Raw genomic sequence first — 18,706 nt, 5'->3', positions numbered from 1 at the left:
TCCCGCTCCTGCTGGAGCCTAGTGACCGAGGCAGCCAGCCACAGGCACTCTCCCTTCAGGCCCAGGATGGTGAGCCACTTCCAAGTGATGGCCACTGAAGCCCGCTAAATCTTCCCTCCTGCCCAAGGCATGCTGGGAGTTGTAGGTGTAAGCCTATGTAACTGAATATCATATTAATCTTTGAACACCATCTGATGTGTGGTGGGAGACAGCTGGAAAGCGGGCCTTCTTATGGATAACTTTTTCTCAAGCAAGCCTAGAGATCGCTTTAATGGCTTTCCAGTGTAAAGTGAATTATTTTTATTTTCCAAGGCCTTTTAACTTGTTGAGATTTTTTATGCTAAGTCCCCCCCCCCCCCGGTTATAACTAAATCACAACATTCCAATATAGATGCATGATTTACTGAATAAAATTTATGAAGATGATGTAAAAGCCTCACTATATCATTGAAACAGAAGAGTGAATGGAGGAATGACTGATAGCGGAGGCTAGAATGGAATGGTGGGCGGGGTTAGTGGCAGTTGGAGAAAGTCAGGTAGAAGGAGAACAAAGACAGTTAATGAAAGGTCAGGAAAGTGGGAGCTGAGTTAGGATTGAGAGATAGTGACCTGGTTATTTTATTTAAAATCATCCACTCTACAAGCCAGGACACCTCTCAGCATGCCTTTGGTAGTGTGCAAATGCCCGCGTCCTCTGAGACATCATCTTGTTGCCAATGCTGCTCCTCAACAGAGTATCAAAAAGTAGCATCACCAAGGAGCAGGTAAGCGGCTGTCAGTGGACATTCCTAGCTCTGGCCAATCCTGCTGGGACTGCCTCAGCCTGCGCTTCTCACCCACCAAGTGCTCCATCATTGTGGGCTCTCCCACACTAGAGACATTGAAGAGGCAGCTGGACAACCATCTGTCAGGTATGCTTTAGGGTGGATTCCTACATTGAGGGGGGGGGTTGGACTCGATGGCCTTAGAGGCTCCTTCCAACTCTATTCTATGATTCTACTGAAGGGCCAGGCACTTCCCCCACCCCGTCGTTGGGTCTGTTTCTGAGCATGCACAGAGTGTCTCCCATTCCTTCCTCTCTCCCTCTTAAGGGTGACGGCTGTGCGCTTGCTTCCCCCAGATTCTGAGAAAACAGCAATGTCAGGACAGAGTACCTTTTAGCATGTTCGGCCCCTCAAAGCCACACTGTTGTATCTAGTTACGAGTTTAAAACCACCCAGAAGGTGGGAGGAGGCATAGCAAATGGATGCATTGATCTGGGTTGTTTCCTTTTATGTAGAAGTCAGTTGACTGCTAAGACCAACCTTAGGAGTCGGGATTGTGAAAGACATGCAGCAGCCACCCAACTGTGCACTCACAATAGCCATCAAAGGCTGGTAAGTCTGGCCTCCTGCCCAAGGCATGCTGGGAGTTCCACCCAAGGCATACTGGGAATTGTAGGTGTAAGCCTTGGTTTTTATTAACTTCTTAAAAAATACTTAAAACCCAAAATTCTGTGTTTTTAGTTTTTTCTGGTATTGTACAACCAGACCTCTCAGCATGCCAAATTTCAAGTTTCTAACTCATCTGGAAGTGGGCAAACATTTCTGGACACACATGACACAAACATACTTTCCGCTTTATCGGTAGGAATACATATTTGAAATATTATAGCAATGATAAATCAGGGGTGGGCAACTTCCAGAAGTCCATGAATCAATTCCCTCCCTGGAACCCATGCAAAGGGACACCCTCTCCATTATCACTGAATTGCCTGAACTGTCGATTTTACCACTGAAATTGGCCAAAAAAAAAAGCGGGGAGCTATTTTCCTTTAACACAGGACACATAGGGAGGAAAAAATTGCAGTCCTGTGGCCTCCAGCACAATTCTGCTTCCCAACAAGGCGCGCACACACACACACACACACACACACACACACACACACACACACACACACACGTTATTTTAAAGGACAATCACTTCTTTTTGATATAGTAAATTTGCCAGTAGGCAGCTACAAAAATGGCCAGGGAGGTATATGTGCTGCTCACTGTTTTAAATATTGAAGTTATGAAATGTAGAGACCTTTCAATAGTTTCTTTTGAAAGAACAGAAGCAATGGTTTTATAAGGTTTTGAGTCTGAAAGGCAGGTTTATATCATCTTACAGTAAATGTATTTTAGTGACAGGGTATAAGAAATGCAAGCCATGAAGATACTTTAGAGCAGTTGTCTAATATGTTGTTATGCAACTGCTTCAGAACAAAAGGAGTAAATTGTTTTACTCTGATTCTACAATCCCACATGTGATCAAGAATAGATACTAACTATGAAGGTTGAATCAACGTAACACTCAACAGTTCTCCATAAAGAGTTTACACAGCAAGTTATCTATGACGCCGCCAATATCTCTGGGAAAAACTGATTAAGTAATACCAGATATATTTACAAATACTGTTGCTTTCATTTTAAAAAGTCAGAAAGTCTAGAAGCAACTACTGAAGCAGATTGAGTATTTCAAACTTTGATTCTGATTTCTCTGTGTTATGAGATCAACAAGAATCAGAGTATTCAAGCAACTTCCTTCTGTCAATTTCTGAAAAGCACTTTTGAGCTCTAAATCAATGCTATTTGACACTCATCTGCTTCCAAAAAAACCCAAGAGAAGCTATTTCCTTCCAAATTAACAATAATGTAATTACTTCTGCTGAGCTGTCCTCAGCAGTAGCTGCAGTTAACTCTTCCAATTGACAATCCTTAGGGAAGGAGCACTTGATCCGAAGGTGCTGTTTCCTGATGCTGCTGATATCAATTACTACCAAAGTGTTTCCACTGCCTCCAGGCTATAAAGAGACTAAATCTGAGAAGAAAATGTATACCTCGCTGTGCAAGACATCAGTCAAGTACACTTGAGTTCTGAACAGCTTAGTCATCAGCGTTACCAGATAAACATGTAATATAGGTTACAGGCTGGTTCAAATGTAACACTAAATTGTAGTTTTGCAGCACAGAACAAACCACAAGAAGCTTAGGCAATTCAGTTCCTCCTCTGGTGCAGCAGTGAAGAGGAATTTGAAAGATTTTGCTTGTTTTAACCAGTTTGCCATGTCGCCTGAACTTGGACAAACTGTGGTTACACTTAGCTATGGCTAGTGGAAACAAGTCAACTTCAAACCATGGTTTTCGAAACTGCCTTGTTTTTATTAACTGTTGTTAAGGCTTCAGGTTAACAGTGCCCAGTTTTGTTTAGTATTATGTCCCAAACTGGCCATTAATTCTTCCACACAATAGCTTACATGCAGAACTGTATGTTCTTTTCTGAACGCTTGAGTCGAAGCTATATTGTTATCCAGAAATAAAACATGTATGTTCCTAGTAGTGATGCTCTGAAAAGTGACAAGTATGGATAACAATCAATTATTGTCCTAAGATCAGCTAGGTGAATAATGCTTGGAATTAAAGGCTAACAAATCTATAATGACACAAACTTCCATGACTTAAGCTTTTGCATCTCATTTTGTATATATACCTATTATCTGAGAGCTTATTGTATATTCCGTTTCTGATCATCTACCACTCACTGCTTCTTTTCCAGCAATACTTCAGATTTGAAAAGATTTCTGATCAAAGGCTTTTATTTTAAATACAGAGGAAAAATACAGTTTACGTTGTAAGTCTAATTCTGTGCAAATCACCATATTCCTTTCCTTTCACTTGCTAGGGGTAGAAGGTGGGACCCATTCATGTATCTTCTTACGGGTAGTAGAATATGGTACATATTGTCCAGGAGTACCACTGAGATTGAATTTATGATTCTGCCAAATGAATTTACGAGGCACTGGTGGATGCGTAGTTGGGGGGTCTTCAGTCGTGCAGTGAAGCCAACGATGCCTTAAAAAGAAACAAAAATAACTAGCAGTATATATCTTATCCCAATAGCCACTGAAAAACACACACATGCATAAAAGCAAACCATGTTTGATGGGCAAATGCTACAACATGAAAAACTTAAAATAGTTACATTTTAAGTAGTTTAATGGCGGGTTATGAAGAATCTGTTGTCTGCAGTGCCATATGGAACGTATTTTGAATAAACAAGTATTCTATTCTAAGCAAAGATGTTATACAAAGAGACACAATGAGAATATTGCTCCAACCAAACAAAGATGGTTGCAATCCAGTTGTGTCATGTGTATGAAAAAAGGCTGGTACAGGTTAACAGGACAGGCTCCTATGACTACATGAACATTTTTTTTATTATAAGAACTACACAAGTACTACCAAATACTTAAAGGGCCATAATCTGTTGGTGATAGTAGGGAAAGCGAAGCCAGATACTGCCTTCCCTTTCCACCATCTCCCTCTCCTAATAGGACTTCGGTGCGATCCAAGGTTGACAACATCATTTCCCCACAGTAACTAACATAACTGCAACAATTATAGCAAGACTGCAGTACATATACTGGGATCGCTTTGGGCATCTCATTTAAGTTCTCATTAAAAACATATTAAATTCAATTGCTTTTTACAGCTGCAAATATTTGAGAAATTGAAAAATGCAGTTTCCTGAGTTATGTTTGATAAGCTTAAAGTCATGTTAATTGGGATGGGGGCAAAAAGAGGAACTTGGCTGTGCCTAAACCCTTGACAGCTATGTGTATTTCTTACTGTTCAACGATCTTGATAAGGCTACTTCTGGCAATACTAGGTCTCAATATATGGAACACCCAGCACCATGCGAGCCAAGGAAAATGCATGTAAGCAGTTGATTCCAGCCCCTTTTATAGCATTGCAACATAATGTGAATTTCCATCGTTTTAGCTCATTACAGTGTTATGCAAGGAATATACTTTCAACCAGATTGCTCTTTTTGAAAATCAAATGCCTTTTACAAGTTATTTGTGTTTCTTGAGCAGCACGGTCTCTGACGAACAGTGTTCACTATCCACACCAGCCATGTATTTTGCCATTTGATTAGCTCTCAGTAAAGCCAGGCTTCAGAGCACATGCTTTTCGTTGGACTTCAGCTCTTAACCTCTTATAGCTCCATATTTTAACATCTTGGTAAGAGACCTTATAGAAGATCATGCAGTTTCTAAAGCAGGCATAATTATGCAAATCCCTATTTCACTGAAATACCCAAAGTTACTTGCAGCCATCTTTTTGCTACCTACAGCATTTTACAATTTTAATGCATTGAGAGTTAAGAGACGTCTATCAATATTTGTATCTGCAAATTTTTCCCATAGCCTCTCTCTTGAAATTAGGTCAAAGGCCGATTTGAAATCAATAAAGGCTGCATAGAGAGCTCCTCTAGCTTTTGATGCATATTTTTCAACCAGGTGTTGGAGAACCAAGCCTTGGTCAATAGTAGATCGCCCAGACCTAAATCCTGCCAGTTCGTCTTCTAGAATGTTTTCTTGATCCAGCCACATAACTAGTTTTTCATGAAGATGGCTGGCATACAATTTACTAATTATACTTAAAAGGCTGATGGGTCTGTAATTTGCAGGGTCCGATCTTTTCCCTTTTTTGTATATTGGGATGATAATTGCAAGTCCCCAATCTTCTGGGATGCAAGCTGAACGATCGATGTAAGTGAATAGGGCTGCCAAAACTGGCGCCCACCACTCTTTATTGGCTTTAAGTAGTTCTGGAGGGATGTTGTCTCCACCTGGTGCTTTACCCTGTTTAAGTTTCAGGATAAGGTTATTTATTTCAGAAACAGATACAGAGGGCCACTCGGGAGCACTATTAATTAAAGCTCTTGGAAACTGTTGGGAAACTTGCCACTTGCATACATAGTATAGAACTGGGATTCCCAAACTTTAGCAGGGATAAGATACTCCGGTCTAGCTGTTATATTTGGCCAACCCCTCGAAATAACTTTCCAAAAGGTGGCTGAATCACCCGCCCTCGATGCATCTATTAAACTCTGCTATGCTTCCTTTTGGGCTTGCTTCTTTTTATCTTTAATCAGAGCTTTATATCTCCTTTTGTGCTCAAACCATTCCTTAGGAAGTACTGGAAGATTCTTTTCCCTGTACTGCCTGTATTTTTTAACTAAGACGTGTTTTAAAGCAATGCAGTCTTGGTCAAACCACCTTTTAGATTTATTGGACAAGGAGAGTTGTTGTTTACCCTTTTTCAAGCAATTTTGAAGGGAGGAGATCAATATTTGGTATAATGATACTGCTTTTTCGGGGGATACTGCATTTAGTAGAAAATCTCTAAGGTGGAGAATGCAATCCAAGTATAACATCTCAGATGTTGCTTTGTCTAGTTTGGCAGACCACCTAATCCGTGAGGATCTCATTTCTGCCTCTTCAATCATTGGAAAACTGTGATCAGTGTGCACATTAAGGTTTCTCAGGTTTAGGGATAGCATTAAGGGTAGATGGTCACTCTCAACATGGTTACCCACCTTAAGCCCAGTCACCTTATTTAACAAATTATAAGAGACTATGATATAATCAATCGTTGATGCACCCAAACTTGACAGGAAGGTAAATTCCCCGTTCATATCACCCTTTACACCGCCATTCAAAATAACTAAATCAAGTCTATTTATCATTTTCATAAGGCATAAGCTGGCGTAATTACAACCCTTATCCTTAGATTGCCTATCAGGTAGGAGGTGGGCCTCCTCTGTTGCAGGTTGGTGTTCATGGAAATGGGCATACAAGGCAGCATCATTCTGACCAGTTCGAGCATTAAGATCACCCGCCAAGATCATCGAGGCTTCAGGATACAAATCTGTCAGCTTATTGATATACTCCTCCAATTTTAACCAATCTTCTTTAACCAATTGCTTTTCCCTATGTGGTGGCATATATACTTTAATTACTAGTAAATTAAATGAATTAAACTTTAGAATCAACGCGGTGGCCAAATAAGTCAGGGGCTCCAATCTAGATAGGGAGGCCCTGATGCTTGTAGCTATTAGAATACCCAGTTCTCCTTTGGGCCGCCCACCTTTGTTACTAGGAGTTGCATCTAAAGAGTAGGAGACAAAGCCATATATAGATAGATCCTCTCTGGCCCATGTCTCTTGAAAAAGTAAAATCTCATGCTTTTTTATGAATTCCATAAAGGGGGGGATCTACCACTTTACTTAGCCAACCTGCAATATTCCAGGAAAGAAGACTTATTTGTGATATGTTACAGTGGCACTTTTTTTGTCAAACTGATGCAGACCCCCCTTGTGGGAAGCTCTGAGTTGTTATAGTCACTCTGGGACAAGTAGATGAAGTTACTCCCCCTACAAGTGACTGATGCTCCTTTGCAATTTCCTCAGCCCCTGATGATGGCCTCAAGTCCTCCTCCAGCTCTTCAATCAATTCCATCTGTGTCATGATCTTGCTAACATTAGTTTTCACTGGTCCCATCACCTTTATGAGGGCGTATACAGGTTCAGCAGGCCTTTCCGGAGATCCTAGTTCCTCTTCTTCCAAATATCGCATATCAGCCCATATTGGAAATTTTAGTCTGCTGGCACTTGCAGTGATCTCTTCGGCCACTGGGTCACGTTGCACAAGTTTATTATCCTGGCGAGTAAATTCTAGTATACCCAGACCTCTCTGCGAACCTTTCTCCCCTCCATTGGAGCCGTTTCCAACTCCCCTCCCACTGGTTTGATTGTTTTTCTAGTGGATTAGGGCATGGTCCTCTACTGACCCGGGTGCTTCTCTCTTAGCCAACGGGCTTGCACATTCTGCTTGCCTGATTATCAAATGTTCTCTCAAAGAGGTCAGACGCCCCAGGATATCTTTCTGTGCTTCTAGGTCCAACGCACAGAAAGAGTCCAAAAGAGCTATCTCCTCATTAGTATAGGGTTCATCATCCTTATAGCATCTGTGCCACTGATCCCATGCTGTTTTTTGATCAGCTTGGCCTTTAAGAGTAGGAGCCCTTTCGTGGACAATGGGAATTCCACAGGCTGCCACTGAATCTGTGGAGTTATTCAAGTTTATTGAGTTGTTGGTCTGCTTCTTTCCACAGTGCTCCGGGTGTTTTATATTATATCCTCTTGAGTCCAGCAGTGATTCTTGGTTTTTTGGTTAATGTATTTTCTCTTGCAGCAAAAGCAGTCTTTATTTACAATATTTTACACCTTCTTATCAAAGCTAAGTATCAATAAAATAAAATAAATTATAACATTTAATAGAAAACAGAAGAAAATAATTAGTCACCAGCTGTTCACACTTTAACACCATTAAATACCTGGGTGAATATATCTTTCTACTTTGCTGTAACTCACACATCTGAACGTTTAACTCAAAATATTAAAATTATCAAAATGAAACAGATAATGTAGGGAAAAGAGAACTGAACATTGCTCATTGATTAATAAAATGATATATCTCTACCATAACATATGGTTGCTAAAAAAGTACAACGAAATTGAATGTGTACTAATTCAGTAATGCAAATTAAAAAATAGCATGTTTAGAATAAGCTAAGGACCGGTTTAATTTCATGGGGGGTGGGGGGAGAAGAGGTAAAATCCCACCTTTTTGTTTTAAATGTTTGTAGCTACAACAAGGTTACAGAGTGACCATGTTTATTTGATTTTAGGCAGCAATCCTATGCAGTCTCACCTGTGAGTAAGCACCATTGAACACAGTCAGACTTACTATGAATAAACATGCATAGGATTGCACTATTAATTTCTACTCCACCTTTCAAAACTTAGAAGATTCCAAAGGCAGCTTCCAAATTAAACAAAATTCAAAAACCATTATCAAGGTTACCCAGAACTGAACACACATAATAGAGAAAACAAAGTTCAACCAAAAACTCAGATAAGTCTATAAAAGCAGCAAAGCACATTATATTCCATCCAGAGAATGTCTGTTATTGAACAGTATACAAAATACCGTTCATAAATTTTAAACATTCATAGAAAGAATGGGAAAGAACAATTTTCAGATGACACTTAAATCTTAGCAAAGTTGGTGCCAAGCAGGCATCTCTGAGGATGGAGTTCCATAGTTAGGGAACTATTTGGCTCACCAGTTGGCAGAGTTATGTGGGATAGGAAATAAAAGCAAGAAGAGAAAACCATCTGCTCTATTAATATACAATTGCATCTTATCATGAATATTTTAGATCTGTGCCCTGCACTGAATAAATATTTGTGAGGTTTATGACATAGAATCTTAAGCAATGTATGTTATGGCTCAATGAAGTAAGTACAAAGGTTTACCAACTAAAAAGCAGCTTTGAATATAAACTCAAATAAAGAATAGGTTCTGCCACTGGAAGCCAGGCAAGCACCCCACACACGAAGAAAGATGCAGCCACTGACACTGTCAAGTTAGTGTGAGGAAAATCCCAATTCAAACATAATAAAAGCTGTGGTGAATTTGACCAAAAGCCTATGTAGTCCAGCATTCTGCTCCCATGTGGCCAACCAGATGCCCATGGGGAGCCCCAATTCTAATAGCTGCTTTTGCTCACATTTCTGGCACACAGGCATACTGCCCCTGATAATGGAGATAATATATAGCCATCATGACTAGTAGCCAGTCATAGCCTTATTCTCCATGAATCTGTCTACCTCTCTTTTATTTATTTATTTATTACATTTTTATACCACCCAATAGCAGAAGCTCTCTGGGCGGTTCACAAAAATTAAAACCATGAAAAGTATAAGAACAACCAACAATTTAAAAACATGAATACAAAATACAATATAAATTTAAGAAGTTGGTGGTCATCACTACATATTGTGGTAATCCCTGGGATTCTGCAGCAAGTGCATTTTATGAAACCAGTTAGTGGAAGGGGGATGGAAGAGTGGATCATAATATCGTTGGTCACATTCAATCTAGTATTGTTGCATGTGTGCACTGCTAAATTAGGTAGCGAGGTGCTTATTTTTTTCACAAATTGGGGCACAGCTGAACAACTCTGCTGTACAGAGCAGAACGGATGTAACGGACACAGTGACTGGGTTTGGACGACATGATAACACACGATAGATAAAATAAGCCACGGTGGGTCTTCAGTTTTTAGCAGCAAATGTGCATTTACCACAATGTATAGTTTGAGCATAACATTTGCCTCTTTCAGATATAACCACAGTGCCTGATCTATGTTCTGTCCTGGAAATGGTGAAGTACGTTTGCTGCCAGATTAGAGGATGATGTACTGTTAAGAAGCTTAAATTTTCATTTCCTTGCTTTTGCTTGTCAGCCTCAGATATGCTTTGAGGTTAAGTTTCACAAGGTTAATTAAACATATAAACACGGAAATGCATGTATTAAACTAGCTGATTTACCATTCAGGAGGCACCATGCTTCCATCCATATCCCAATATGTGTTCTTGCCATTCATTTCCTCTGTATATATAACCCACCTATGACGACCTTAATTGTAAAGATAACAAAACATGTAAAATGTATTAGACTGGATAAAAGGTAAGTGTGGATACATGTAATTTTATTAATTGCAAAGAAAGACTCTCCACCACCACCCCAATCTAAGCCTTCACACAACATACTAAGCCATCATGGTTAGTTCAAAATGCTTAACCATCATGGCTTAGCATGTTGTCTGAATAGGGCTAACATAAGTTATCATTGTGAAGGAAAAAAAGACATGCACGAAGAGGCTTCTAACATATATCAGAACGGAGAACTAGCAAGTAGGGGTCAAAGCCTAGACACTGTGTACAGCAGCTTTCCCCAACTTGCTGCCCACCAGATGTTTTAGTCAAAAAATGCTCAAAAAACCTGGGAATTATAATCCAAAACATCTGGAGGACACCAGGTTGGGAAAGACTGGTGTACAGTTAACTCCCCACTACAGTCCTGAAAGCTAGGAAATTGTTTCCTCTTCCTGAAAAATCTTTGGATAGCAAATTCTACTGCAGACAGCAAATGCTAGCTGCCCCCCAAAATAATTATGACCCAATATGCAAACAAACCTTAATGTTGCCTGAAATCACAGCAGGATGAAAACAAATTATTTTGGGACTGCTTCTTTGTATGATTAGATAGCAATTCTAAACTATTAGCTACAAGCAATAAGCTATTTTGGGGTTCCAGTTTCAACTTGAAAAAGGAAACCGTGTGTGTGTGTGTGTGTGTGTGTGTCCATGTAATATTATTTCCCTTTGGATTTCCTTTGAATTGCAATCAATATTTGTATTAGCATATGACTGGCAGTTAGTTCCAGAGGCAAATATCTTACTTCCGTCATGTTCATGGCTGACAGGTCATGATCACCTCCAGAACTCTGGAAATATATATCGTGCATTTGGATTTGACAATAAGTTGTGCATTTTTACCTATATGTTAAGAAGTTCCAATTTCCAAATTTAAATTCCCATCAATGTGGCGGTTTGTTTCTTTAATGCAAAATGTCATAACCAGAAGGGAAAAAATACAATATTAGCCCATGCAATCCCATAACGACTGCAGTTTTGTTTCCTTGCAGATAGGGTTTCATTTTAGTAAGTAAACCAAGGGATTAAATAACTGGGAAGGGGAATCTATTACACTATTGCCCCTTTACTAAGAAATGAATCAGCTAAGTTAGTGATAAGAAAAGCAAGGTGAACATTAGGACCCCTACTAGCAAACCCAGACTCTGGGTTTATTTATTCCCTTTCTTCACATCTTTGTGTCAGAGCAAAAACACAGCTTATATACGTAAAAGCACAAATCCAAGTTCCCTGTTGTTGTGACAAAAGTTTACAGAGACTTCTTACCACTGCTGGATCTTTCCGCTTGGCATAAAACTTAATTAGGGGAACGACTAACATAAAAAACATGCAGAATTAATAATTTGTCTTTATTCTAGTAAGTGTGTAAATAAGCATAGTTTTTTCAGAAGAATTAGCTCAAATTACTCAAGTACACATACTTACCAAAAAAGTATCTTTTATCTTCATAATATTTGTTCCCATATTTATCAATGCCTACTAGCATACCAGTCTTCAGATCATTGACCCTGCAAGTTCCCAAAAGGAGAAGTTGTATCATTCCTCCAACACCAAATTTAAATTTGAGGATCTGTGGCCCAGTGGTGGAAGACATGCTTTACATGCAGAAGGTCCTGGGTTCAATTTCTGGCATCTCCAGATAGGGAAAATCCTCTGTCTGATACCCCAGAGAGCCACTGACGGAGTAAACAATACTGAGCTAGAAGGACCAACTTCTAAGGCAGAAGGGCCTGCTTCATATGAACCTTTCCATTTTCAACTGTCCTTCTAGGCTGAATCAATGCACAAAAAGCTTTTTCAGCTTCAGGTCCCAATCAATAAAACCGGGGAAATGATCTACTTTACAAGGTAGTGGCGAAGATGGGAAAATGCATATCAGATAACTCAGTATCACAAACTTAAGCAGTTTTACTTAAAAATAGGCTAGCACGAATTTGCTTGCAACTTAACAAATTTGCAAATAGGGTGCAGTTTCCACACAGAAAGCCACTACCCAATGGTAGTGTTTAATCTTTTGTGTTTAATCAAAAGAAAATTCTACAGGACTTACCACTATGTATATTAGATAGCCTGAAATACTATAAACAACAAGTGATACTTAATCACACACCAAAGTTCTGCAAAGACTCACTGTCCACAGCTCAGAAAACAAGGTTTACTCTTATGTGTTTTTTTTAATATAAATTATTATTATTATTATTATTATTATTATTATTATTATTATTAAACACTTCAGCCCAAGTGCGTTCAGGCCAGCTAATAAATTCAAAGCTCTCTCTCTCCCCCCCACTCCCCTATCCTTTTTATTTTCACAACAAACCTGTAAAATAGATTAGGCAGAGAGACAGAGACTGCTCCATGGCCACCTACCGAGCTTCATGGCTGAGTGGTAATTTGAACCTAGTCCAGGTCCAGTAGTCTCCAGTCTTCACCAACCTAGTGCCCTCCAGATGTTTTGGTCTACAATTCCCAGGATTCTTGACCATTCACCATGCTGGCAGGGGCTGATGGGAGTTGAAATCCAAAACATCTGGAGGATACCAAGTTGGGGAAAGCTGCACTATACCATACTGCCTTCACACAAATCCAATTATATTCTAATCAAGCAACCCTCTATTTAGCCGAAGGGGAGAGAAGGCTTCCCTAATCCTACCCCACGGGCCAGGTCAGGTGAATACGCCCCCACCCCTGTCTTTCAGCAGACGACAGCTCTCACTCCTCTTTACCTTTACCCATCCTTATATTAGTCCGCCTCTATTTTTTTGTTCCTGTTTACTGAAGGGAAAAGGGTTTCAGACGTCGAGCTATTCCCATCCTAGAACGAGGCAGTCCCCTGCCTACTTGTCACAGAACTTCGTAGAGATTTGAGTTTCATTCTACTCGAAGAGCAACGTCCTCGCGCTCTATCCCCAAGGTGACTCCCATTGCAAGCCGCCGCTCGCCTCACGCCCCACATATTGAACAGCCAGCCCGAACAGAGCAGAGCCGCCCCCTTTACCTGAGCAACTGCATCACGACCCCGCGAACGCCGCCATGACCGCCAAGCTGCTGCAGCGCTCTCTTCATCACCTGCACGTACTCCGCCATCTTCCCGAAGGCCCTGAGCCCAGGCCGCACAAACGGCGACTGCGCAGCTGCGTTTACAAAGTCAGCAGCTCAAGACTCCTCCTCGTTCTTTGCTCAGGCGCCGGCTCCACCGTAATTTGAACCGTGGAGAGCCTGGGGTGAGGCCACCCTTTCTCTCTGCATTCATTAACAGTTGGGTCACGGGCAGGTTTAGTTAGTCAGGAGTTCCCAAGCTTGATCCCCAGTGCACAGAAGGCATGAAGTGTCGGGATTACGTCCAGCAATTATTTGAAGGGCAAATGTTATTTGTTAAGATTTCGACGACAAAACGATATGGAAGGTGCGTGGCTTATTCATTTACGGCAATCCTATGCATGTTTAGACGGCGGGCGGGGAATCCTACAAGTCCTAGGATGTCCCAGCCAGCCATGGTGGGAATTGTAGGACTTTTTCTCCTGTCTAAACCTACATCGCATTGCACCTTTTTTATCTTTCTGGCAGAGAGGAAGAAGCGAGCTCCCTGCAGCTGTTCCTTGTCTGGTCTCCCCCTTGGCTTGATTATTCGTGGCAGTGGGTACAGCTTCGTGCAGCTTCTCAGTGGCCCTAGGTCCCCTGGGGGAGTGTGCTGCTCTTCTGCTCTCCAATCCCAGATTGACTCTACAAGACAATCGTGATGTAACTATTTTTGGCGAGGGGATTTGTAAAAATTCACTACAACCATTCCATTTCTTACTATACCAGATCCGTTAGTCTGGTAAGTGTGGTGATAGGTTTTGTTACACTAAACAGGGTACTTTTCAGAACAGGAAATCATATTAGCTTTTAAATGTAAATGGGACGGTATAAAAGGTGGAACGGAACTGCCCGAAATGGCCCTTTTATTTAAAAACAAAAAATGTCTCCTATGTAGCTATGCGTGACTGGAGAATTTCATGTGTGATTTGTCTCAGTTGGAAGTTTTTGTTCCAGGCCATTACACAGAATACAGACTGTTGCCTGGAACAGGTACTGGAACATGGTTTTATGGCAGCTTTGTAGCTTACTGTACCACTCTGATGCAGTTATGCTTGGCTGATAAATTTGGTTGAATTGGCTCACTTGAAAGTTGCCAGTTTGGGCTGTTTTCTGGAATATGGACTATTGTCCCACCAGGATATCCAAACATGGTTTCTGTGGACATTTTGTGGCTTATTACATGCCTCCTGTGTAGTTATTTGTGTTTGGAGAATTTGGTTTAGTTGGCTCATTTGGAAATGGCTGTTCTGGGCCATCCCATTCTATTCCGAATGTATTCTGGGCATTAAAGGATTAATAATATCTCTCAAGGGTTTCTGTCCTAAAATGCACTTTTCAAGTATCTCTAACACATGTCAGTGTCTGGCATGTTTCTTTTAAGTAACGGGGCTATTCCAGCCTGTTCTGGCTTTTACACCATCCCAATGTCTGAACAGATTTATTTGCACCAAAAGAGAAGATAATAAATATAGAGATATTAAGGGATCAACAATAGCTAGAAAATTGAACTGATAATAGTGAAGTGAATGCAACTGATCCAAAGTATTAACTTTGTAAATGTAAAATTTTAATAGTTAGAAGTATAGATTCATAGCCCAAGCCTATTGTATGTAAGGCTCACACAAACTAGTTCGCTGCAAAAAAAACATAAAAAAATACAGAACAGCACTCTATAATAAAAGTTACAATTTATTTTTTAAAAATACAGCCAAAATAGAATTTACACTTCTTCAGGTTTCAAGACATTTACAGTAGTTATTATACAACAACAAGACAGCCATTGGGACATTCTGGTGCATACGCTAAAACTGAACCACAAAAAAAATGTGTACAAAAGTGGAATGAAATTGTCCAGTGACAGCCAAGAATATTTGGGTTTAACAAATGTATTGACACCAATACAGTTGACCTTTAAGGAGGACTAAAACAGGATAAATTAATTACACGATGTACCTAGGAATACATCATCAAGAAAATATATTACAATTAGTGTGTAATGCATACCTGCATGTGCCCAAGTGCATACACATTCTGGACAAAAATTAATGATTCACTTCATTATTGTTAGGGGACTCATTCTATGTAAAGAGTACTCCTTTACATTAAATCAATTTTTAAAGCCTGATGCAAATAATCCTATCCTTCAAATTACAGGCCTTTTTCATTGGCTGTTAAAGGCCTTAACTTGACAATTAGATGCAGTTGTATTACTATGATCAATACTTAACATTTGAAACCAAGGGTGAAAACAAGAATTGCCAAAACAATGAACACTATATGGGCAATCCTTGACACAGTAAATGACTATTTTGTGTTGTTGCTAAATTATTTTTACTGTACAGTAATTAAAAACAAGCAGCCTTTAGTGAATCACAAAGTGCATCCGGAAAAAGTTTTCCAGGACTGAAGATATTAAGCAGGAAACACAATAAACAACATAAAATTTGCAATTATGAGGGTACTATGATTGCTACTGTTTAGGAAAAGCAGGATGCTATTCAGTAATGTATGTTCCATCATGGTTTATTTATTTGCTTATGAACATTTCAGAAACTATCTAGATTTATCAAAATTTATTATGAGAACTTGAAACCTATCTTAGCCTTGAAGGAGAAACAGGATTCCTGTATGAGATCCAATTCCAATAAGAGTGGTACATTTTAATGTGATAGCTCATAGACTTGTGAAGAGCACCTCCATGTTAAATAAATCTAATTCTTATCTAGATGTATATGAGCACAAACATTATTAAAATGAGGATAGTTTGAAGGATGACACACAATGACCCATTTCGCATCTCTTCAACAACCCAGTTAATAAAGTGTGGGTGGTTGAAGATGCAGTGGGAGTGAGTGTGCATGCTGGTTCCCGTGCACTCCCCCCTTCCCCCAGAGATAAACAACTCTGCCATGTTGTCCGAACACAGAACTCTGGTTGTTGAGGGATGAAGCATCCCTGGGTCATTTATTACAGAGGAACTGGCATGCATGCATGTTCCTGCTTGTTCACAACTACCCATGGATTTAAATACCCATGGATTTAAACAATCCATAGGTAGTTGTAACATGCAAACTGGATCATTGAATATCTGTTGCAATTAAAATATCAAATTCTTTATTCCTAAAACAGATTAGCATCTGATATAGCTGTAAAAATGGCAATTATTTGTGGTTGAAATTAACCCAAGTAATAGTGAGTAGTGTAATCACTGCTTTGGGGCATTAGCAGGATGTCAAGCTAGTTTTTACAAATTTTCTGTAACTTCCCTTCGATTTTAACAAACACCAGTTCATTAAATAAAAAATGAAGTTTTGTATAAGCAGTTCAAAGTTATCCAAAACTTTGTAATCCAGCCACATCAGAAATAAGTTGGCTTGTTCAGGACTTCAGACTTACACCAAACTGACAACAGTGAAATTTGCAGAAACAAGATACTGAAAACACAACATTGGCAAGAAGGTTAATTTATTTTTTTCTAAAATATCAGTTGAAACATCTTGATGAAGTTTCTCTTTCATCAAAGCCTAGTTTTTGTACATTTGCTTGGAGTTCATAAGTTCCATGTATAACTAAACTACAAAAATAGGATGAACTACACTTCTTGATTTTCATTAGGTTCTAAAGTAATGTACAAAGTTCTTGAAAACCAGATAAAATGTAAATCGTCCTGTACCACTCAGGATATTCCACTGTATTTTCCAAACACATTGGTAAAGAGGAAGTGGCACCTTCTTTTATTTTTCTTGTTATAACTGCATAGGAAAACTTGTTATCTCTTGGAGATAATGTACATTTACAATCACCATGATTGCCATGGTATAGATTCCGTGATTTAACTTTTATACAGCATGACCAATTATTTGAGAGTTGTAGTCTGCAGTCTCCATTCTTAGAATATATGGTATGATGCTGTCAATCTGAACATTTCCAATTAGTCCAGCAAAGAACAATTCTTCTGTGATAGCAGCACTCATTAGTCGCAGAGCAGGTAATCTGAGAAGCAGCCTAGACAACCTGGAAGACAGATTTGACAAAAAGGGAGCACAATGTTATATACAAAGAAAAAAATGCTCTCTTCAGTAAGTGTTAAATCAATGCTAAGGGTTAAATGAAACCATTATTCACATTTTGCACAATGCAAATTTATAAGCACTCTAGGCTGTAATCCTAGACTTGCTTATCTGGGAGTAAGCCCCACTGAACTCAACCAATTTAAAACTGATGAGCTGTTGTGCATGAGCAGGGCACGCTGCCTGCAGCACACCCACCTCTTTCATTTTATTACACAAACCACAATTGACTTCTTCATAGGTTGTCCAGCATGCTGTCTGAACCTGGACAACTGGGTTGTTTAGGGGTTAACCAACACAGCAGTTAGCCTGACAACATATCATGGGTTAACCCCTGGCTTGTTTAACCCCTAAACAACCCAGAGGCTGTCATGCTGCACAACCTATGAAGGAACCAATCATGGGTTGTACAATAAAGCAAAAGAGGCAGGTGTGCAAGAAGTAGTGTACTCACTTGTGCACAACAACCCATCAGGTTTTTTAACTGATGGGTTGTCATTACATGCGAACCAAGTCAATGAGACACTTCTGAGTGAAGATGCACAGGATTTCATTGTTAGTGTATTTTTATAAAAGCCAAACTGCACACAGACTTGGTTAGATAATCTTTAGAGACAAACTTTAATGCTCTTAATATTGTAGTTGGAATTCTTTTTAATAGTGTACTTTAACTGTGATTTGTATTGTTACTGCAGTTGAAATTCTTTTTAATAGTGTATTTATATGTGATTTTTAGTATTTATATGAGAACTCAGAAATTTTACTATATCAAGTGGTATATAAGTATTACTAATAAATAACATTAAAAATAAAACTTTCTCAAATTACAATAAAACCTCAACATTCTGTGTAAACAGTGTAGTACAATTAAATAGAAATTTATAGTCCAATCATTTGGATAGGCTTTAGCAGCAATAACAATTACATATGCTATTACAGTTACAGCTCATTCCTTTCCTTGGCAGGAAAGAGACAAGCCCTGCTTGCTAAGAAACCCCTATCCCTCATCTTACTACATTTCACTGGCATACATTCGTATCAGCCTTTGCAATTGGTTTGGCCCTGAAAAGGACACAAGGTCATACAAACGGCTGGACAAGAACCTTTTAGTTCAGCATTCT

General features: G+C 39.5%; 2 protein-coding genes across 5 annotated transcripts in view; both read right to left on the bottom strand.

The window, feature by feature from the left end:
• Positions 1-3,598: 3,598 nt before the first annotated feature.
• Positions 3,599-13,560, bottom strand: NDUFA12 (NADH:ubiquinone oxidoreductase subunit A12). Its single transcript, XM_063133759.1, has 4 exons — positions 13,433-13,560; positions 11,860-11,942; positions 10,267-10,354; positions 3,599-3,872 (listed from the first exon to the last, which is right to left on the bottom strand). Exons 1-4 carry the CDS (start codon positions 13,519-13,521, stop codon positions 3,692-3,694), a joined length of 441 nt encoding a protein of 146 aa, XP_062989829.1. The 5' UTR covers positions 13,522-13,560; the 3' UTR covers positions 3,599-3,691.
• Positions 13,561-15,186: 1,626 nt separating this feature from the next.
• Positions 15,187-18,706, bottom strand: part of NR2C1 (nuclear receptor subfamily 2 group C member 1) — a 37,063-nt gene continuing 33,543 nt past the window's right edge. For all 4 annotated transcript variants that reach the window (XM_063133765.1, XM_063133766.1, XM_063133767.1 and 1 more), the window contains one exon: positions 15,187-17,529. In XM_063133765.1, the coding sequence (XP_062989835.1) occupies positions 17,355-17,529 (175 nt within the window). In that variant the 3' untranslated portion in view covers positions 15,187-17,354. The remainder of the gene's footprint in view (positions 17,530-18,706) is intronic.

This window comes from Elgaria multicarinata, chromosome 9 (assembly GCF_023053635.1).
Source record: "Elgaria multicarinata webbii isolate HBS135686 ecotype San Diego chromosome 9, rElgMul1.1.pri, whole genome shotgun sequence".
In the NCBI taxonomy this organism is placed as follows: Eukaryota; Metazoa; Chordata; class Lepidosauria; order Squamata; family Anguidae; genus Elgaria; species Elgaria multicarinata.
The sequence above is the reverse complement of the archived record's forward strand: the minus strand, read 5'-3'. Positions and strand labels throughout refer to the sequence as shown.

Excerpts from the sequence above, each read along its gene's own strand:
- NDUFA12 (XM_063133759.1), bottom strand. The coding sequence starts at position 13,521 with ATGGCGGAGTACGTGCAGGTGATGAAGAGAGCGCTGCAGCAGCTTGGC. Across the intron at positions 11,943-13,432 it reads GTCGTGATGCAGTTGCTCAG|GGTCAATGATCTGAAGACTG; the intron begins GTAAAGGGGGCG and ends GGGAACTTGCAG. Across the intron at positions 10,355-11,859 it reads AGATAAAAGATACTTTTTTG|GTCGTCATAGGTGGGTTATA; the intron begins GTAAGTATGTGT and ends TTTACAATTAAG.